This window comes from Siphateles boraxobius, unplaced genomic scaffold (genome assembly GCF_051911475.1).
Source record: "Siphateles boraxobius isolate OS27281-9 unplaced genomic scaffold, OSU_SipBor_1 16, whole genome shotgun sequence".
NCBI lineage: Eukaryota > Metazoa > Chordata > Actinopteri > Cypriniformes > Leuciscidae > Siphateles > Siphateles boraxobius.
Genome location: NW_027508766.1, coordinates 2,023,919 through 2,047,348, shown reverse-complemented (window position 1 = coordinate 2,047,348; position 23,430 = coordinate 2,023,919). Strand labels below are relative to the sequence as shown.

At 41.7% G+C, this 23,430-nt stretch overlaps 1 protein-coding gene across 11 annotated transcripts in view; it reads left to right on the top strand.

Moving 5' to 3' along the window:
* arhgef28a (Rho guanine nucleotide exchange factor (GEF) 28a) overlaps positions 1–7,736 on the top strand; it is a 96,816-nt gene extending 89,080 nt beyond the window's left edge. For 10 of the 11 annotated variants that reach the window (XM_077231083.1, XM_077231086.1, XM_077231082.1 and 7 more), the window contains 2 exons: positions 1,399–1,702; positions 6,254–7,736. In XM_077231083.1, coding sequence (XP_077087198.1) covers positions 1,399–1,702; positions 6,254–6,411 — 462 coding nt within the window. In that variant the 3' untranslated portion in view covers positions 6,412–7,736. The remainder of the gene's footprint in view (positions 1–1,398; positions 1,703–6,253) is intronic. The other variant, XM_077231084.1, reaches the window with a different exon arrangement.
* The last annotated feature ends 15,694 nt before the right edge of the window (positions 7,737–23,430 follow it).

Genomic DNA, 23,430 nt, shown 5'->3' with positions numbered 1-23,430 from the left:
AAGAGAATGTGTTAAAGAGACCATAAAAAAAGTGAAACCAAAAAATCTTACCCCAAACTTTTGAACATTATGCTTGTGAGAAACCATTTGTAACTTCAAATTTTCATATAAACGTGCTTTTTGGAGTCCAGTTGTAAAAGAAAAGAAAAAAACTCCAGCTTTTAGAAGTTTTATGAATACAGCCAGAATATGAGAGGTAAAATCCTTCACTGCCTGTTATTGCTGTTACTCGGATTCCTCCTCAGAATGAAATCTTAAATAGCTTGTGAGTGTGTATCTTCCACTATCTTAGCTTTGACCTTTTGGGGAATATATTTCTGTAAGACTCTCCTACACACATGAACTACATACAATAGATCCACTTCAGGTCCAAGTTATTTGTGGTATTATTTGTGGGGGCTGATTAGCATAAAACTGTGATTTTGAGCTTGTGGGTCAATGATTCAGTCTGGCTTTAAATATACATGTAATACACATATGTAACCAAGTGAATGAATGAGGAAAGGCTCCTGAAGAGAGGTGAAGAGGTGGATATGATGTCTGATGGCAAAAACATCATCATACTGTAGGCTCTGTTGTCAGTTTTCTGAAGTAAACCAGCCATTTATAAATGTGATCAAATTAAGTACACACAATAAAACTTTGGAAAAAAAGAAAAGGCCTTTGGATGACTGATGATGTAATGTGGAGGTAATACAAATTTATATAATTTATGCTTTATATATGCTTTTATATAATTATATAATATAAAGGTTTTTTTTTTTCTTTAATGTTTCCTGATTAAACTATGATTTTTTTTTTTAAATGAACCATATTCTGTAAAGTCCACTTATGTTAGACAAGATTTCTTGCAAGATTTTTTTCTCTTTTTAATTATGTATCTTATATTGTTTTCCACAATCTCACTCTCACACTGTATGCTTAGTACTTATATACAGGTGAAAGTCGAAAAAATTTGAATATTGTGCAAAAGTTTGTGTATTTCAGTAATTCAAATTAAAAGGTAAAACTAATATATTTAGTATATATAACTATATACATATGCATGATGATACTTTTCAGATGGCTGACATTTCTGTATTTAAAATCCTTTTTTTTATTGATTTCATGCAATATTCTAATCTTCTGACATTTTGAATTTGGGGTTTTCATAAGCTGTAAGTCCTAATCATCAAAATTATAAGTTTTGCACGATAATTTTTCGAGTTTCACCTGTATGTTCTATGTCATCATGACTTTAAAAGGTGGGAAGTTGTGTGTTATTAACATGTGATCCGATCCTGCAAAATTTCACAGAAAGTGAGGTGCAGGAGTATATACTATAATTACGTTGTTTCTAGATTTGTATTGTATAGATGATATAGTTATATGTGAGAGATGTGCATCTTTGTCGTGCAGGACGCTGGTCACCATCAGGACGAGCATGGATCCATTTTTGTGAACGAGGCAGCATTTATGTCTCCCTCTCTAAACAACCGGCAGATCCACCTTCAACATCATCCACACCATCATCATCAGACTGTCCACCTGCACTCAGGATCTATAGGATTCTCCGATTCTCCCAGTGCTCAGAACAGTCTCAATTCACTCCTGGCACGATCCAACCACAGACAGAGCTCCGCTGGAGTATCCGATGAGAGTTGGACTGGAGGAACAATGTACTCGACCCCTCTGAGCAGTCTAACAGAGAGCCCAAATAATGGTAATGTTTTTACTGCAATCACTTGTTACATAGTTGTGTTGACAGTAATGGGTGGGTAGTATGTCAAGTCTTTTATCACAGTATGAGTATTTTGTAAGTTATTTTTGCTGAACATTCTCCAGCCACATATAAAAATAACTGCATTTCTTGGTATTAAAAAGTAAAAATAGTAATATGAAATATTATTGGAATTTGATATAACTGTTTTTTGTTTTAATATATTTTAAAATGTAATTTATTTCTGTGATGCAAAGCTGGATTTTCAGCATTTATTCTCCAGTCTTCAGTGTCACATGATCCTTCAGAAATCATTAGAAACATTTCTTATTATCAATATTGAACACAGTTATGATGCTTAGTCTTTTTTTCATGATTCTTTGATGAATAGAAAGTTCAAAAGAACAGCATTTATTTGAAATAGAAATCTTTTGTAACATTATAAATGTATTTACTGGTTTCATTAAATTTAATACATTTGCTGAATAAAAGTAATAGTTAAAAAAAAAATCTTAATGACCCAAAACTGATCAAATCTGGCTCAATGTAAAAAAGCTTCTATTATGTAACACTTGAGTTGAAAACAAGACTTAAAACAGGGATTAATTATTAATAATTGGATGAATTACATTTAAAGCCATTATAAAATATCTTACTTTGCAACATGACTTGGCAACCGTAAATAACCTACAGTTACATCATGCCTGCACTAGACATTTGGTGTGACATGTCAAACTGTTCACACAGGAAACACCCATCTGCGACTAACTTAAGAGTATGTGCTAGTTTTCTGATTTAAAACCGTGTCACGGAAATGCTGCAATATAAATGGTATTATTTCATTTTTTTTACGTTTGTTGTTTAACTAAGACGCAGGTGCAAAAGAAAGAACTGATTTCATCAAATCTACTCGCGAATCATTATTAAAGCTTGTGCTGCAGCAGGTCGATTCACTTCCTTTGTTTTGTTAATCCGTGTTTAATAACAAAGATTCATCCTCACTCTATCACACCCAGGTGCAAACACGCACATATACACATCTGTCTCAGCGATCAATTGCACCTATGTCTATTGACTGTCGGGATGACAGTGGCGTGTGAATCAAGAGCCGCCAGCTACGGGAGACTGATTGGAACATTGATCTAAAAAATCTTTACCAAACTCATTACCGAGTGACCTGTCATCTTACAAGAGCAAGGAGGGGAGAGGGACAGAAACTTATTCATCTGATATTTACTCATGAGCTGTTCGAGTTGTCTGTTTAACATTATGAATCGTCCCTCTCACACACACAAACACATTCACTTCATCTCTGTAATGTCTAAAGGTTCTTGTTGAACATTTTAACACTTGTATACTGCAGTAAATAACACATCTTATTTACCTGCTTTAAAGGTTGTATCCTGCATTTATTGATTACCTCATTAACCCTCTCTCATTATTGACAGCGTGTGCACAAGGGTGCATGTTTAGCTACTTTAGGGTCCCACTTCCTAGCTGTATCATCTATAATCTTTTTCAACATAAATGTCCATAGTGTATATTTACCACATTTCTTTACCCAGAATTCCCTGCTTTCTACAAGAAAACTCTATCAGTGTGTGCGTAATTGCATACTGTCTAAGCAGGTACTACATGTAAATTTAAACTTACTTCACGACCATTAAAAAAGAATGTCTTATTAAGTATGAATATGGGTAGTATGAATGAAATTCATTAAAAATGGATGCGTCGCTTCACTACTATTCACAAATCCTCTTCCGTGGCCTCATGGGATAGTAAAGTGTCCAGCAAATGCACAGTTCAGAATCGGTGGAGGTAGTAAGTCATCCAGGGACTTTTCGCCTACTGTTTTTCGAATATCTTGTATTCTATTGGCCTACTGTTTTTCGCATACTATATCGAAGGAAAGTATTCGATTTCGGATGCAGCATGTGTCAGTCTTATATATATATATATATATATATATATATATATATATATATATATATATATATATATATATATATATATATATTTTTTTATTTTTTCTAAGAATGTATAATTTTATTCAGCAAGGATACATTAAGGGTGTATCACAATTCTCTGTCTTACCCCTTCCCCTTAGTTTTGCACGTTCACGTGAGAGTAAGGGATATCCCAATTTTCTTTGTGATCGAGGGGTATTGCTTAGGGGAATTGGTAGATACCCCTTAAAACCAAGCATTTTCGCAAGCTTTCTTGAATCCAAGGGGTACCCCTCGATCAAAACGAGAATTGGGATAGCCCTTACTCTCATGTGAACGTGCAAAACTAGGGGGAAGGGGTAAGACAGAGAATTGGAATTCACCCTTAATCATTAAATAGTTCCAAAGTGACAAAAGACATTTATAATGTTACAAAAGGTTTCTTTTACAGTGCTGTCCTTTTGAACTTTCTATTCATCAAAAAATCCTGAAAAAAACATATCAGCGTATTAAGCAGCACAACCGTTTTCAACATTGATAATAATAATAAATGTTTCTTCAGCATCAAATCAGCAAATCAGAATGATTTCTGAAGGATCATGTGACTGAAGACTGGAGTAATGAAACTTAAAATTCAGCTTTGCTGTGACAAGCAAAAATTACATCTTAAAATATATTTAAAAAATGTGATTTTAAATTGTAATAATATTTCACATAAGAGACTTTCAAACATTACAAAAAAACCTGTACTGGACCACTATCTGGAGGTTTTGTTGGGACAACCAAACAAAGACAGAAAAAAAACAAAATAAAACAAGAATCCACTAAAGCTCTGAAGCAATTGGAAATGCAGTTTGCCCCAGTTGACACCTCAAATGAATTGCATCATAAACATCTAGGGTCACAAAAGATTATGTTGATGATGCATGCACAGACTTAAACTGAAAAAAAAAAACTTTGTTCTACCTTCAAAATTGAACATTTGTTACCTGTCCTTCACATTATCCATTATCTCTCTATAAATGATTGAAGTGCTTGTTAAATCAACATGACTAAAACACTGCTTTGTTTAACGGTTTATTCAGAGGTCAAGACCACAACCTTACAATAGCCACTGTTTGACCTTCACTGTTCAAACAGTGCTCAGCTAACAACATTACCTCACATACACACACATCCTACAGTCTGAATGAAGGTAATGAAACTGGGTCATAGTCCCTGTTGAGAAGCAGGTAATTAAATGTTAGAAGGATTCATCAGTTTCATTCACAACATCACATGAATGTAAATGACATGTGATAGCACTTGAGCTGTACCCCTTGTGTGGGTTAGATTTTTTGAATGCAGCAACATGAATATGAAGGTAATAGTTTGCTAAAAAAATTTCAACTTCCAACCCCTTATTATTTTCTTTAGGTGAAAGACAAATGAAGCTTCTGTGCTCCATAAAGTACAATGAAAATGCATGGCCTCAAAATTTGGTCTGTTCCACACACACATAGGAAGACCATCAATGAATACATTCAATTTCATCAATTTCAATCTGTTTCTCACACGAAGCTAGTAGAAGACTTACAATATAGCAGTGGTTCCCAACTATGTTCCTGGAGTACCCCTAAAACTCATTTTGCATGTCCCCTTTATCAAACACACCTGAGTCAACTCATCAGCTCGTTATTATAGACTCCAAGCAAAGCCACTTGAAGGCAGCCTGCAACCTTAACCAGAAAAAAGCGTAACACAGCGGTACACACGAAAGGAAACAAGAGGCCGTTTTTTTTTAATGAATGTCAATAGAGGCTAGGCTTCACTATGCTTCATATTCCACTTTTGTGAGGAAATACAGTACTGTGAAAAAGTCTTAGGGCTTTATCATATACCCGGCGCAATCCAAAGAGTGTTTTTTGCTAGTTTCAGCCCGACGCAGTTATAATTTTCACGTCCTGCAACGCGTTGTTTAAATAGTAAATGCATTTGCACCCATTTGGGCGACCATGGGCGTGCTGGTCTGAAAATGAGGTGTGTTCAGGCGCTTTGTTGGCGCGTTGCTAGTTTGAGGCAGATGAAATAGACTGCGCCATTGATCAACTGAAACCTGGTCTAAAGTCAATGGCGCAGTATTTTTATGTTATTTAAAGAGTGCGTTAGTAATGTGCGCCCACAACGCGCATATACTTTGTCCCATAGATGGTCTGCTCGCACGCTTTAACTTTGTGCATGAGCAGATCCATTTTTCACTTGCAAATTCCGCCACGTAAATAGGTAATCTGCCATGGCAAGAGCGCAACTGGCTTTTAAAGGGAATGGGAGAAGAGATTCTGATTGGTTTATGGCACATTACACCCAAAACACACCCATTACTCATTAAGAGAATAGGGACAATCCTCATCAAAGGGTCATCTTTTGCTTTTGCTCATTTCATAAATTGACAACCCATCGTCTAATCTTAATCATTAATTTTGGATTGGTCTATTTTTAGAGTTTACACTGAACAAAAACACAATTTTAAAAGATGGGTCTCTGACAATTGCTTAACATGTATGATTTAGTTTGCTTCAGGTGACTATTGATGATGTAATGACTAATAACATCCGATTTGTCTTCACAGATGTGGGTCAGCTCAGCCATCTCCGAGAGTCTTGGTCAGCCGAAGGAACTGGGATGGGGCTTCCTCAAGCTGACGTCCTGCTCGTCAACCAGCCCTTTGTTACCATGGAGACAGAGAACAGAGATACTGATGGAGAGGAGAACATTGTGTATCTCTGAAATGAACAAACAAGCTTTAGTTGGTTTTGAAACAAAACATTTGGACTTGGATTTTTTTATTCTTTCATTCATCATAGCACACTTTCGGCCTTCTGCGTCTCCAGACTTCATAGCACTTACTTTGGTCCGTGTGTGAGATGGGGGTTGTCGAGTGGCTGTGTTTTGCTTTATAGCCTGGAGCCTGCAATGACTGAATCAGGTTAGGCAGTTTCTGTACACGTTTAGTCACACATACTAAAGTCCCCTCCCACATTGCTGCACAGTGTAGTTTTCTCCAACTGTCCATGTCAGCTTACATCAGGACACCTTCTGTTCAGTAGATGGACAATGACATGGTTTATAAAAGCATTGTCTGCCTATTATATGAGTCAGGCGTGTGTGTGTGTGTGTGTGTGTGTGTGTGTGTGTGTGTGTGTGTGTGTGTGTGTGTGTGTGTGTGTGTGTGTGTGTGTGTGTGTGTTAGCGTAAGGAATCACATCATCACCTCTTTCAAATTCAATCTCTCACATTAGGAAATTGGTTTCACATGTATGGATGGAGGGGAATGTGTAAAATGTTTCCTCCTCTGAAACATTTCAGTTATTTGATGCTCACGAGACATTGCCTATAATGTCACATTATGGAACATCTGAAAAGTCTGATCAGCATTCAGATTACGCACTGGCATTCACCTTTACCTCTTGATAATTTAGGACAGTATATTGTCATATCAGCCTGAAGGCTTTGTCAATGCATTTTGCATGTTGTCAGTTACATTATTATTTGTTTGTTTTATGTGGATCACTTTTTTCCATTAATTTTTTGTTTATACATAGGCTATATTTTTGCAAATAGAATAAATTCAGGCCTGCTGTAATTTCAATCACACTAAAACAAATCCCTATTCAAATTCGAGCCATGATTATATAAAAAAAGAAAGAATACAGACCAGTACAAGGGGTTATTATGTACTTGAGTTAAACTGACAAGAATTCAGTGTGTATTTGCTTTTTTCCAAGGCTTATCACTGACTTAAAAGCAGGTGCTTTGCTGCACATGAGAACACTTGCTATCCTTTGTGTTTTGTTTCTTCTAATGCATAGACCCTATTTATTGTTGATATTTTTAAGGAATAATTGTATGTACATAGAGCATGTTTTGTATACTTGTTGTATGTAGACGGGTGTAGTAAATGTTCATACATCAGCTTGTGTGTGTTTTTTTTTATTTTTAAATCATCTTCATCCATTTTATTAGCATCCTGAAATCTAATATTTACAATGATGTGCTTATGTACTCATCTACTAGATACCAGTTCCAAATAGATATTATAAATTCTTTGTCTGTACGTGTGTCATGTCATCTATGCATTTTTGCCTTAAAATCCCCTAAAAATTTGCCTTTAGGTTAGAACTTCTAGAATTGTACTTCTAGAAAAGTACTGTAGGTCTGACCAAAATAAGGAAAAGGCCTCACTGTAGATACGGCTACATTCAATTACTGTGGTTAAAATTGATAATCATAAAGTCATATATTTTCATAATCTCTTATGTTTTATATATTTATGGTGACTATACAAAAATCTGGGGTTTTTTTCTGTTTATCGCCCTCCCCCTATTATTTAGGGACCTCTAAATGTTATTTGCACACACTAACAAAGTCAATATATAGTGCTGCTGAGTAATGCGTCTGCGGGTGGGGACAGTAGCCAACCGTACAAAACGCTTCCCCATGGCACCGTAATGACTTTAGGAGCAGTTCCACTGTAAACCTGTCATCCCAGCAAATAAATAACGGCCATTAACTAGCATCCCACCTATGGCCCCTTTCCTGTGCATACTACTCTACATATTACTCTGACGGGTGTGTTAATCTAGAGACATGAGAGGACACAAACATAATGAATATAAAAAATTGCTACCAGGCGGTCCAAATTTGGCCTTTGATAGATATGGAACCAAAAAGTTAAATCTGCTACAAAACACACAGAACGTATTTTTGCATTTTACTGTTTTGCTTTTTTTTTTTCTTTGTACCTTTTTTCTCATCTTTTACAGTGTCTTGCTCATGAGTGCAGCGTTGTAACGCCTTAGAGCTTAAAATGCACCTCAAGAACCTTTCTGTTGCTCTGCTTCTTGCATTTTTTAATCCCCCTTTCCCACCTCTTATATTTAAGAGCAATGCAAAATTTCACTGCGCGTTTCATTCTGCTTGTCTGTTTATTATGTGGATTCAGAAATATCTTTATTGGCGAACAAGCGAAATCATATTAAGAATTTGCCAAATTGTGACATTGGAAGAGGCAGGTCAATATAATCATGGTGAAAACACTGATCCGTAATAAAGATAATATCTATAATGTATATAGGCTATAGATCGGTGAGCAGAAAGTCAGTAGAGAATTCTGTAAAATGAATCCGTCAATTTTCACGGTTTGCTTTATGTGATAAAAACTGTATTTTTGATACCATTTATAAATGATAGAATATAATATTTTTATCATTTTAAATTTAGATGTAGTTGTTTGGGTTAATGTTCACTCTATATATATATATATATATATATATATAATTTATTTTTTTAGGCTACTTATAGGTTATGTTTCCAGCTTGAATTCGTCACATTAATAATGAACACCTGATAAATGTTCAATATAACTAATGTGTCTAAAATAATGTAAATTATATAAACTTATATGAGTAACCAATATGAGTAATATCAATACGGCTGTGAATACCATTATCCAGCTAGATATTCAAAAAATATTGCGTGTGTGATATTGTTCAATTGTTGTCACGGAAACAAACAAAACAAACAAATGAGTTATACTTTGTGGGTCTCCTTTTCTGATGCGTTTTCCTCCCAAATCTTTGTGTGGGGTTCAGAAAGGGTTTAGAGAAATAGGTATGGCTACTATACATCATATCATTTTATTTTTGTCATGTAACCTTTGGTAACCTGCATGGGTATCAGTAAATCACACTTGCACACATCTGCACACAAAGCTCCCTTCAGCTACAAAGGAAAGCCACATCCCTGTTTACTAAACACACAGTAATTACATACGCACATTACTGAGCTTTGATGATGGGCAGAGGCCCACAGCCATCACGCACAATCAAGTGTTTAGTGCTCGCGGACTCTTTCATTTCTTTCTAATCCCTTCATTTCTTCATTCCCTCTTCTTCAGGGAGTGCCAATGCTGTCTTTCATCATTTGACAGAATAAGACAAGTACTTCCCAATTTGTCCTCCCCTAAGCCGTCACACACACACACACACACACACACACACACACACACACACACACACACACACACACACACACACACACACACACACACACACACACACACACACACACACACACATAACACACGCACAAGCACATATGTTATCACCTCATGAGCTCCAGTAATTAGAGGATTCAGGTTTGACTGAAGGCCTGTAACTTTAGTCTGCATGTGGCTGATAGAGCAACATTTTGAAGCCTTTTGTCCCATGTGAACCATGAAGTGTCTCTAATTCTTCTGTGGTGTCAAAACCTGTCATCGGGTCTTTGTAGTGGCGTGTGAGTGGTGTTACATACAGTAATAAAGTAAAGCTGTGAAAGGTGCTTAGGGAGTGGGTTTTAACATGGGTCAGCAGAGCACTTATGCGCACACACAGATCTTCATCTGCACGGCATGCTGAAGTTGGTATCTTAAAGCTCGTCACTTGCGTTAAATCCTCCAATCCCTAAAGCCTCTGAGTCAACAAGACATTTATTCACTGTATCAATTTGAAGTCCTGTATCAGTTAAAACTGTAACAGTGACAGTCCACAAATATACGCAGCCTTCAGTCAAAGAGAAGCCTCTATTCTGAAGTTGTCAGCACAAATACACACACACACACACACATTGAGGTGCATGTATTCTTTTCAAAAACATGTCATGTATTAATATAATTCTGAGGGGATGTCAGTCAAAGAAATACCGGGTAATGTCAGAAAGAGATTAGAGTGAGAAAGAAAGAAAGAGAAACGGGGCAGTGTACCTGTCAGTTAAGAACTTTTAAATGAGTCTTTAGTGTTGAAGGGTGTGTGCAGCACGTTACAGCCTTTCTCTGCCAGCCTAACAAAGGGATTCTCCCAAAATTTTTAACAGAACATTTACCACACAAATGGAAAACAGGCACAGAAACAATAACTATAATTTAAAACCATAATTTTGTTTATTTGACTTAGGAAAGGATTACAATGTGCAAGTGTATATGAAATCATTTACAAAAAATAAGTATGCTTAAAGTTCATTTTATTAAGTGTACTTAAGTAAAGTTCAAGTATATTTTTAAGTATACTTATAACAATGTACTAGTACTGTACATAAGTGTACTATTTCAATACTACTTTGGCTAAATTGGCTAATTCTACTGTATAAAAGTTTAATATAAAGTATATATCATTCGATCGAGCTTATATATCATTAAGCTCGGTCAAAAGATGTAGTACAACTATAGTGTTTTTTAACATATTTCTGAAAAGTAAATGAATGAATAGTCTTTAATGTCACTTTTGATTAATTTCAATGAATTATTGTTGAAAAAAAGCTATTCATTTTTCAATAATTAAATAAATCTTACTGACCCCAAACTTTTAAACTGTAAATACTGTACTGACAACTGTTTGTTATATAAACGTCACAATCTTGGAATATTTTAAAATGCCTTCATATTTTTTTACCATTCAAATGTCCTATTTGTATAGATGTTTCTATACTTTTAATCTTAAAAATCCATAAAAAAATATAAATGATTACATTTAGATAAAGTATTGTATTTATTGTGTGAATTTCAGTTTCTGAAGTAAACAGCTGTTGCACATTTGTGGCGTCATTTCCACCAAATATTTCCAACCTTTTTGTCCCTAATAAAGTTTGTTTAAATTATTTATTATAGATAGATAGATAGATAGATAGATAGATAGATAGATAGATAGATAGATAGATAGATAGATAGATAGATAGATAGATAGATAGATAGATAGATAGATAGATCGAAACACACGCACACCTGTCGTCACTGTGTGTGTGTTACCAATGGCTCACTTCTACACTCCGACTCAGCTGTTCTTGAGAGAGATAAAAGCACAGAGTAATAATGGCTCTGTGTGATAGTGTGTGTGTGTTAATCTATAGAAGCAGTGTGACCTCAATGAAGTCATACAGAGTTGAGAGTGTGGTTGTGTGGGTGGGGGTCTTTCACAAAGTGAGTCTGTGTCAGGGGTAAGTGTGTTTATGTGTGTGTGTAGAGAGAGCCTTGTTGAAGGGATGTTTTAATAATGTCTGTGGTGTGGGTTTGTGTGTGTGTGTGTGTGTGTGTGTGTGTGTGTGCATGGACCAGCAGGGCAGCATTATGAATTCTGCATGATAGAAGATGAAGGTTCATTCTGCAGTTCAGCTGACTACAGTTATTACCATCCCAGTCGACCCACCTGCTCTCTCAGCGGTGAGCTTTTGGAGGCGGCTTTGTTCCCTGAAATTACCCCACTGTGTGTGTTTGTGTGCGTCTGCGTGTTGACACCCATCCTTTATCATGCCTATTGTGAACAAGTGCCTCGTACAGATCTGTATGCGACTTGTGCTTTGTCTTATAATAAAAGGTTCTTATTTTATTCAGGAAGTCACAAGGGCAGGAGCTAATAGCTGTCCTGATTGGCCTGTCATCAGGACCCATCCCATCTTATTAGAAACCACACTACTCCATCTGTCTTCATTAGGACCAGAACCCCTCTCTGCCCTATTTCCGCATAAAGATATCATATCCTCGTACATCCAGAGAAATAATGATGAAATAATGCTTTTAAAAGCATAACATTTTTTAAAAAATCGTACCAGCCTCAAACGTATATAGGGTATACACCCCTGAGTACTAGCCCTAGTACTAGTAAAAGATCATTAAGCATTAAAGGGGCTATTATGTAGAATTCAGAAACACTTTTTTGTAGCAACGTAGGTGGCCATTAAGTGAACTGGAGCCAGCAACTTATTGCTCATACTCACACTTGTGTACACATAACATACAAAAGACTGTACGTGATTCAATGCCCCAATATACTCAAGGCAAAATTCTTTATTTTTCTTCTTCTTAGAAGTAAAAAGAATTTGGAAAAACCTTTCCTCTCAACAACAAAAAAGGTGAGAAAATCGTAGCTAAGAAAGCATCTGATCGTAGCAAAGTGGGTATGTTTGCACAAGTTCTGCAATTCACCGTTATCATGTTGGCAAATGAGGCAATTCAAATTCCACTGTTATGAAAGTTTGATTATATTTGAGACTATAGACTATACAGAGCTGACTATGTGAGACTAAAAAACTATTTCTACTGCTACAAGTCCATCATCACTAAACCACCTCATCACTTTTGAACATGTCTTTGTGGATACAAACATTCTGTCATTATCGTCATGAGTCAGAGTGACTTGCAGCTTTTAAAACGAAGTGTCAGTCATTAATACCCCGCTGTGTGTGACCTCCAAGCAAACGCTTGATATCTCATGAACTCAGTGATCCACAAAGATTGCAGCTGTAATAAAACATTACAGCTCCCCAGCAGACCCAAACACCACATCACAGCAGTGTGTAAAAAGTCAATAAATTCTCTAGATTTTGAGAACGCTTAATGTTGACATGATAATTGTTGCAGACAATTTTATATACATTTTACATAATACTGACTGATTAAATCATTAGAACAGATACATATTAACAGTAATCAAATGTGCAGTAGTATTTGTGCATTGAAAGATGCTCTTTGGACTTTCGTTGGAAAACTCACTCACTCAAAGTGGAATATTCCATTTTATGCAAGGATTCTGGACCTCAAATGACTGAGCAGCGTTACAAGAGCGCTTACAAACAACATCACTTATATTCCAACAGCACTCTTACTTTTCAATAACTATCAACATTTAGCTTGTCTGTTTTTTCAGATGTCTGTGTAATGTTGGTTGGGATTTTCAGTGAGTTTTTCTGCAGGTTACACACAAGGGTTAGGGTATACAGACAAGTGATAGTCTTAATGAGTGAGTCATTAAATCATTCATTCAAACGATTAATTCAAAAACACAGATTAAAAATGTAATAATTAAACCACCAAAGATTTCAGTGTAAGATTTCAGAGATGCCTTTTACATTTTTAAAATCGTATGCATATGTTTGTGCCAACATTTTGTGAATAGGCCTTCACTCTGCACAATATGTGCAAAAAACAAATACAGAGCCTTTGTTAATCCTTTGACGATAATGAAGGCGTAACAGAATCTGTTAAAACTGGATAAGTTCTGTTCCTGCTCATCCCAACTGAAACACTCTTCCAGAACTCTGAATTCAAGCCCACTGTTGGTCAAGGCTGGTACAGAATAGTAGGCAATCCTCTACAAGGGATGTGTACTTTAGATAACAAACTCAACATGATCAGATATGCAGCCCAGGCTTGATTCAAGATCATGCTGAGCACAGCAGGGCTGGAGGCTTCTTAATGGAAAGTGGTAAATTAAGTCTCCCTGTAAGACACTGAACACATACACAAGCACTGAGATCTAAGATTTCATGCATATAAAATAATTTGCATGCTGAAACATCTCTCTGAACGTTTTGCAAGCGGTAACAGTCTTCACATATAAATTTTGATTTTAAAATGCCCCTGACAAATGAGCACATACGTACTCACAAACGGTATGTAATGCATGATCTGTATTCTAAAGTTAACAGATTAATACCAAATCAATGCATGAAGGGCATGTAACATAATTCACATTAATTCACATCAGGCCATGGCTCGACTAATGAACAACCCATGAGAAAACATAAATCAGTTAGGCAGATCAATAGGCCTATGTTATAATACATCCATTTCTCTTTCTCTTATGTTCAAGCTCAGCATGATTAATTGGCATGGTAAATGATGGTACATTTGTATTGCTAAGACACATATAACTCTGTCTTTTTCTCTTCTATCCTTTTCTCCCACACACATAGGTAGGTGAGGAGAGCGTGAGTGAGCGATGTGGAATAGTAAACTCATTGATTTCTTTACAACATCTCAAGGCCCAGTAACATAGTAGCATGACTCAGATATACATTAGAGCCAAGTGCTTTTGCAAACAATGTCCTTTTTGTCTTTTCATTCATTTCCTTTTTTGTCTTTTCATAACATTTCATAATGTATGAAAATGTAATCACCTTGTATACCTGTACAATACTGAGTTCCACAAGTCTGAGTACATACACATCAAAGTCTTTTTAACTCACCGAGGCTGGAGTTATTTGATCAAAAATACAGTAAAAACAGCGATGTTGTAAAATATGATTACAATTTAAAAGAGCTCTTATCTATTTGAATATATTTTAAAATGTAATGTATTCCTATGATGCCAAAGCTGAATTTTGTGTCACATGATCCTTCAGAAATCATTCCAACGTGCTGATTTGGTGCACAGGTAAAAAAAAATATTATTGAAAATGCTGTATGAACGTAACAAGATTAAAGAGATCATTCACCTGGGCCCTGCCACAGCACAACAACTTTTATTAAAGGCTCACAAAGTATAGCAAGGTTTCTTGTAAACGAAGCGTACAACTTTGGAGGGAAACAAAGACTTCAGCAATGCCAAAATAACAAAAAAAAGTTTATTGGAGTAACATGGACCCTACCCTCTAAAAACAAATCAGATAATAAAGATAATAAAGAAAAACAAACAATCAGGAGAATAATGGTTTAAGTGGTAAAGCAAAAACAAACAAAACAAAGTAGCCTAACTGTACAATAACAAAGCTGAGTTGTAGACTGGGGCGTCTCACAGTAAAGCAACAGTACTTTAGGGTTAAGCATTCAATAGTGAACAAGCAACTAAGCAACAGTACTTTGACCAAAAGGGAAAAAAAATCACTACATTTACAAAAAAGAATCGCTACTTTTTCAAAAAGAATCAGTACATTTATTCAATATGCATCTATACATTTTATTCAAAATGCATCCATACATACAATCAATTAATACAATCACCACATTTTCAAAAAGAATCGCTACATTTTCAAAAAGAATACCTACATTTTCAAAAATAATTGCTACTTTTTTCCAAAAAATAATCGGAATATTTTCAAAAATAATCGCCGCTTTTTCAAAAATAATCGCTACTTTTCCAAAAAATAATCGCTACATTTTCAAAAAGAATAGCTACATTTTCAAAAATAATCGCCGCTTTTTCAAAAATAATCGCTACTTTTCCAAAAAATAATCGCTACATTTTCAAAAAGAATAGCTACTTTTTCAAGAAGAATCACGACATTTTCAAAAAGAATCGCTACTTTCTCGAAAAGAATCGCCACATTTTCAAGAAGAATCGATTATTTTTCAAAAAGAATCAGTACATTTATTCAAAATGCATTTAGACATTATATTCAACATGCATTTATACATTTCATTCAACATGCATCAATACATACAATCAATCAATACAATCACCACATTTTCAAAAAGAATTGCAAGTATTTCAAAAAGAATTGCTACTTTTTCAAAAAGAATCGCTACTCTTTCAAAAAGAATCGCTTCTTTTTCTAAAAGAATCAGTACATTTATTCAAAATGCATTTATACATTTAATTTAATATTCATTAATACATTTAATTCAACATGCCTCAATACATACATACAATCAATCAATACATTCACCACATTTTCAAAAAGAATTGCAACTTTTTCAAAAAGAATCGCTACTTTTTCTAAAAGAATCAGTAAATATACTCACAAGGCATGTATACATTTCATTCAACATGCATCAATACATACAATCAATCAATACAATCACTACATTTTTCAAAAATAATCGCTACTTTTCCAAAAGAATCACTACTTTTTCTAAAAGAATCAATACTTTTTAAAAAAGATTTGCTACTTTCAAAATTAATCGCTACTTTTTCAAAAAGAATAACGTCTACGGTTACGTATGTAACCCTCGTTCCCTGAGTAGGGAACGGAGACGTTACGTCGGATGACGACGAATGGGGTTTCGCTTAGAAAGCCTATCAACTTCGAGTATTACAAAACGAGCCAATGGCAAAGAAATGCCATGGGTCTGCGGAATTTGCATGGCGTAACTCCGCCCCACCTCGTGGGTATAAAAGGAGGAAGCCGGCAGCAAGCAGATATGTTTCTTCGCTGAGGAGCCAAGACTGAGCTCAGGCGATCCCCGCGGTACAGCGGAAAGTGGCAGGCAGACGTAACGTCTCCGTTCCCTACTCAGGGAACGAGGGTTACATACGTAACCGTAGACGTTCCCTTTCGTTGTCACTCCGAGTTACGTCGGATGACGACGAATGGGGTTACCAGTCTAATCACGCCACCTTCTCAGCTGTCTTCCAGTGCCCTGCGTAAATCGAGATCCCTGTCAGCCTGGACAAAGGACTCCATATAACACAGGAATACCAAGGTACACTGGGAAGCATATCCCAAGCTTAGGGGAAGTATGCAATTAATGCCAGCCCGGAAGGGGGGGGACTTAGAGAATACACATATGACCCGAAGGAAGCATATGGAAAACACTGGGGTGTCCAGCCGCAGGTGGAATATTTCAACCCCAGGGGTGGCAAGGTGGCTTGCCAAGGGAAAGACACACGCTCAGAGAGGCTTACAGTGGAAATACACATGTGGGGGTCGCTCAGAGGAGGGACCATGCACACGGGAGGCACCTAGCCGACGCACAGGCAATAGACACTGGCGCCGACGTCAGGAGTGCTGGAGGAGCTCAGGGCTTTCGGAGAAGCTCACCTGAGGAAATATCGCACGTATCCAGTCCGTGGAGTGGAATGGCGAGCAAGCGAAGACACCTGAGCGGGTCCGGTACTAGCTGGTTGAAGCGAGTACACGAGAGGACACAGGCTCCACTCGGAGATTATAGAATCTGGCGAATGTGTTAGGTGTCGCCCAGCCTGCAGCTCTGCAGATGTCTGTTAGCGAGGCGCCATGCGCTAGAGCCCAAGAGGACGCCACACTCCGGGTGGAGTGGGCATTCACACCAAGGGGGCACGGTTGACCTTGCTGCTGGTAAGCCAAAGCAATGGTGTCCACTATCCAGTGAGACAACCTTTGCTTGGAGAGAGCCTTTCCCTTCAGCTTCCCACCATAACAGACAAAGAGCTGGTCTGAGGTCCTGAAACACTGCGTTCTGTCTACATAGGCGCGGAGCGCGCGTACTGGACAGAGCAGTGCCAAGGCTGGGTCTGCCTCCTCCGAGGGCAGCGCTTGCAGGTTCACCACCTGGTCCCGAAAGGGAGTGGTAGGAACCTTGGGCACATATCCAGGCCGGGGTCTCAGGATCACGTGAGAGTAAGCCGGCCCAAATTCCAGGCACGCTTCGTCAACGGAGAATGCGTGCAGGTCCCCAACCCTCTTGATGGAGGCCAGTGCAACCAGGAGCGCTGTCTTCATAGACAGGAACTTAAGCTCGACTGATTGCAGGGGCTCAAAGGGAGCACTCTTCAGGGCAGTTAGAACCACTGAGAGGTCCCAAGAGGGAACGAGAGGAGGACGAGGAGGATTCAGTCTCCTCGCTCCTCTCAGGAACCTGATGATCAGGTCGTGCTTCCCCACCGACTTACCTTCGATGAGGTCATGATGTGCGGCAATGGCGGCAACATAGACCTTCAGGGTGGAGGGAGACAGCCTTCGCTCCAGCCCCTGTTGAAGGAAGGAAAGCAAAACACTGATCGAGCATCTCCGGGGGTCTTCTCGGTGAGAAGAGCACCAGTTGACGAAGAGGTTCCACTTCAACGCATAGACGTGTCTCGTGGACGACGCTCTAGCGGAAGTGATGGTAGCCACCACCGCTGGTGGTAGGGTACTCAAACCTGCCTCGTCCCATCCAGGAGCCACACGTGGAGGTTCCAAAGATCGGGACGAGGGTGCCATAGGGTGCCCCGTCCCTGAGAGAGAAGGTTCTTCCTCAGAGGGATCGGCCAGGGAGGTGCTGTCGCGAGGAGTACTAGTTCGGGGAACCAGGTCCGGTTGGGCCAGTAAGGGGCAACCAGAATGACCTGCTCCTCGTCCTCCCTGACCTTGCGCAAAGTGTGCGCAAGAAGGCTCACTGGGGGAAACGCATATTTGCGGCCCTGCGGCCAGCTGTGCGCCAGAGCATCCGTGCCGAGCGTGCCCTCGGTCAGGGAATAGAACTGGGCGCAGTGGGTCGAGTCGTGAGAGGCAAACAGATCTATCTGTGCGTCCCCGAACTGGTCCCAAATCAGCTGAACCGACTGGGGATGGAGTCGCCATTCTCCAGGGAGGGGCTGAAGCCGTGAGATCTCGTCGGCTGCACAGTTCAGCGCTCCGGGAATGAAGATGGCTCGAAGCGACCTCAGATGCTTCTGACTCCACAGGAGGAGGTGGCGAGCGAGTTGTGACATACGGCGGGAGCGTAGACCACCCTGATGGTTGATGTACGCTACAGTGGCGGTAATGTCTGAGCGGACTAGTACGTGTTGACCCCTGAGCAACGCTCGGAAGCGGTGCAGGGCAAGGCGTACTGCCAACAACTCGAGGCAATTGACATGCCATAGCCGCTGGGGTCCTGTCCAGGAGCCCGCAGCAGCATGTCCATTGCACATGGCGCCCCAGCCCGTGGTGGAGGCATCTGTTGAGACAACAACATGCCGGGAAGCTCGAGCCAGGGGGACACCGGCCCTGAGAAAATCGAGGTTCGTCCACGGGGTGAAGAACTGACGGCAGGTCGGAGTAACTGGTACTCGGAACGTGCCGTGTTGCCATGCCCACCTCGGGACTCGGTCGCGAAGCCAAAGCTGAAGCGGTCTCATATGAAGCAATCCGAGCGGCGTGACCGCGGCTGCAGATGCCATATGCCCCAGGAGCCTCTGAAAAAGTTTCAGTGGAACCGCACTCTTGCCCTCGAATTGTCTTAGGCAAGTCAGCAGTGACTGCGCACGCTCGCTCGTAAGCTGCGCGGACATGGCGACCGAGTCGATGTCCATACCGAGAAAAGAGATCCTCTGCACGGGGCAAAGTTTGCTCTTCTCCCAGTTGACCCGAAGGCCCAGACGGGCTAGGTGCCGGAGCACTAGGTCCCTGTGTTCGCAAACCTGATCTCGAGAGTGAGCTAGGATCAGCCAGTCGTCGATATAACTCAGGATGCGAACCCCTTGCTCTCGAAGGGGAACAAGGGCCGCCTCGACGACCTTCGTGAAGATGCGAGGAGACAGGGCTAGCCCGAAAGGGAGAACCGCGTACTGGTATGCCTGCCCCTCGAAAGCAAACCGGAGGAACGGTCTGTGTCGAGGAAGAATGGAGACATGAAAGTAGGCGTCCTTCAGGTCGATCGCTGCAAACCAATCCTGGGGCCGTATGCATTCGAAAACGCGTTTGGCGGTGAGCATCTTGAACGGCATCCGGTGAAGGGAGCGGTTCAGCACGCGCAAGTCCAGGATTGGCCGTAACCCACCGGTTTTCTTGGGGACAATGAATAAGGGGCTGTAGAAGCCGGACCTCATCTCGGCTGGAGGGACAGTCTCGATTGCACCCTTCGCCAGCAGGGTGGCAATCTCTGCTCTCATGATAGGGGCATTGCCACCGACCAAAGTGGAGCGGACTCCCCTGAAGCGGGGAGGAGACCGTGCGAACTGAATCGCATAGCCGAGCCTGACGGTACGCGCGATCCAGTGGGACAGACGGGGAAGCTCTAGCCAGGCTCCCAGGAACTGAACCAACGGGATCATGCGAGCCACAGGCGTCCCCCCGGAGGGGCAGCGAGGCGGAGTAACTGGCCCAGATGTGGACGGCATAGCGGCCCGGAGAGGGGGCACAGTTAGCAACCGCACCCTGGCAGAGGGGGCCAGGGGAGGACCAGGCTGGTCGTCCCGCGGGAGCCTGCTCTGCCAGGGGTCTGGCGACAGAGGGGGACAGGGGCGAAGCGGTCCGTGGACGGCACGCCGTGTCAACCACCTCTGGGACAGAGGGGGGCGAGGAGAGCACGGCTTGTGGGCGGCGCTCTGTGTCGCCCGAGAACTCTGTGAGCTCAGGGAAGAGGGGATTGTTTCTGTCTTTAACCACATTAGGGTGCTGCCCACCCGTGGGTGAGCAGCGGGGAGTGGAGAACAAAAGATTCTCCCCCGGCCCTCCACCGGGGGAAGGAGTGGTCCTGCTACCACCTCCTGAGAAACAATCATCATCCCTGAGCAGCCCGTCTCAGGAGCGCCGCTTGGCCCGGCGTTTAGCGGGGGGCGGGGCAGGAGAGGGCTGTGGCGCCTTCTTACGGCTTCTTCCGCGACCGGCCCTGGGTGGAGGCTGCTGCGTGGTCCGGGCGGGAGGGGCGGGAGCCGCAGGAGGGCGCCCTCGGCGGGAAACAGGTCGAGGCGTCTGCCCGGCCGGCAAGGTGGAGGCAGCAGCGGGCCGGCGGGGCAGAATGTGTTTGATGGCCTCGGTCTGTTTCTGGGCAGTTGAAAACTGTTGGGCAAAGTCTTCAACTGCACCGCCGAAGAGGCCGGCCTGGGACAAGGGGGCGTTAAGCAGACGGGTCCGCTCAGCGTCCCGCATGTCAGCCAGGTTCAGCCACAGATGTCGCTCCTGGACCACAGCTGTGGACATCACCAAACCCAGGGAGCGCGCGGTAACCTTCGTCGCCCGGAGAGCAAGGTCGGTCGCGGCGCGCAGCTCATCAAAGAGCCCTGGGTTTGTCCTACCCTCGTGCATGTCTCTGAGCATCTGGGCCTGGTAGACCTGCAGAGTGGCCATAGCATGCAGTGAAGCAGCCGCCTGCCCCGCCACTCTGTAAGACTTCGCCACCAGGGTCGACGAAAATCTACAGGCTTTGGATGGGTGCTTAGGCTCGCCCCGAGAAGAAGCACTCTGAGGACATAGTTGCATGGCAACAGAGCGTTCAACCGGGGGAAGCCCAGTGTACCCACGGGCAGCTGCCTCATCGAGGGGAGGAAAGGCGGATGAGACCAGCGAGCGGTCCCGAGAAGACAGGGGGGTCTTCCAGGACTTCGAGATCTCATCATGCACATCCGGGAAGAAAGGTATTGGGGTTTGCCGAGGACGAGGGTCGGCGGCCTTACCCAAAAACCAATCGTCCAGCCGCGAGCGCTCAGGACAGGGTGGAGGCCTCCACTCAAGTCCGATGCTCGCGGCTGCCCGGGAAAGCATGGCCGTCATCTCCGGATCAGACTCGAGCACAGCCGTATGCACACCGGAAGGTGGCAGCTGTGACGAGCCCTCACTTCCAGAAGAGTCAAACCCGCCAAGTGATGCTGCAACAGACATGGCATCTTCCTCTGTAGCTTCAACTGAAGCACGCGGGCCACCAGAGGGTAGACCCGCGGGAATCAGCAGTTCACTAGCGGGCACCGTCATTGAAGAGGGGGGCTGGGGTCGCGGACACATAGTCGGCGCCTTGTTCCAGACCGTAACCCTCAGATCACCCTGGCCACCAGCCGCAGGACGGGGGGTGGATGAGGGGACTCTCACTCTTGCGAGTTCACCGAGTCTCGACCGTAATGACGCGATGGTCATGTTCCCACAGAGAGAACATGAGTCATCCACGAGCGCTGCTCTAGCATGATCAATGCCCAAACATACTATGCAACGCTCGTGCCCATCAGAGTCCGATACCAATCTGCCGCAACCAGAAGTACACGGGCGAGACATCTTTAAAAAGACGTGCCACGTGTAAGCTCTTTTAGTGAGAGAAAACTCAAGTGTTGAAGCACCCGGGGAGAAACGCACCGACTGGCAGACCACTGCAACAGATCAGCAGGAAGCACGCTCTCGCCGTAGATCGCCGTCACACCAACACTCGAGGTACTCGTTTGTAAAGCTGACAATTCAGAGATGGCTTGTGGAGAGAAGAATACACTTGGCTCCGAAGCGAAAACATATCTGCTTGCTGCCGGCTTCCTCCTTTTATACCCACGAGGTGGGGCGGAGTTACGCCATGCAAATTCCGCAGACCCATGGCATTTCTTTGCCATTGGCTCGTTTTGTAATACTCGAAGTTGATAGGCTTTCTAAGCGAAACCCCATTCGTCGTCATCCGACGTAACTCGGAGTGACAACGAAAGGGAACTACATTTTCAAAAAGAATTGCTACTTCCTCGAACAGAATCGCTACTTTCTTGAAAAAAATCCACAAATTTTCTAAAAGTCACTACTTTTTCCAAAATAATTTACTACCTTCATTCAAAATTCATTTACACATCTTATCAAAAACAATCACTACATTTATTCAAAATGTATTTATACATTTATTCAAATTGCATCAATACATACAATCAATCAATAACCACATCTTCAAAAAGAATGGCTTCTTTGTCTAAATGAATTGTTACTTTTTCAAAAAAAGAATCGATTCCCGATAGTTCGTACCCCACTTACAAGATCAGTCTTCAGGTAGACCCTATGCTACACACACACCCTAGTTCGATACTGTGGACCAGCACATCAGTACCACAGAATGTTTCAGGGTGAGACTGGCAAACATCAGCTACAAGTGATTGTGATGCACCAGTGTCTCTCTGAAATGAACTGGACTAAGGCCTGTTTTATGCTTCTGCGTCGAATCGATGGAGTACCCCCGCAGACCCCTCTGCATCGCCGCGAACCCATCCGCCGTAGCTCGACGTGCACCTCCAAAAAATTGTGACTACGCGTCGAGGCGACGCAGACCACAAGGGCTGTGATTGGTCAGATGCACCGCGATGCAACTCAACCTGACGCAGAACCATAAAACGGCCACGGCGCCGTAGGAGTGACAGCGTAGCTACGCCATGGAGTTGACGCAGAAGCATAATGAGGCTTTTACTGAGAGAGTCAGCACTGAGGGAAACAGATCTGTTGAAGAGAAATGGTTCATACCCAGAACTCTTAGCCGGCATGGAACAGCTTCCAGGGATTGAGACAGCCTGAGCAAAAGCCAAACTTTTAGATTTTCCAGCAGCATTTTCCAGTTTCCACGCTTTAAAATCAAAGATCAGGTGGCCTGGATCCAGACAGTAGAAACAC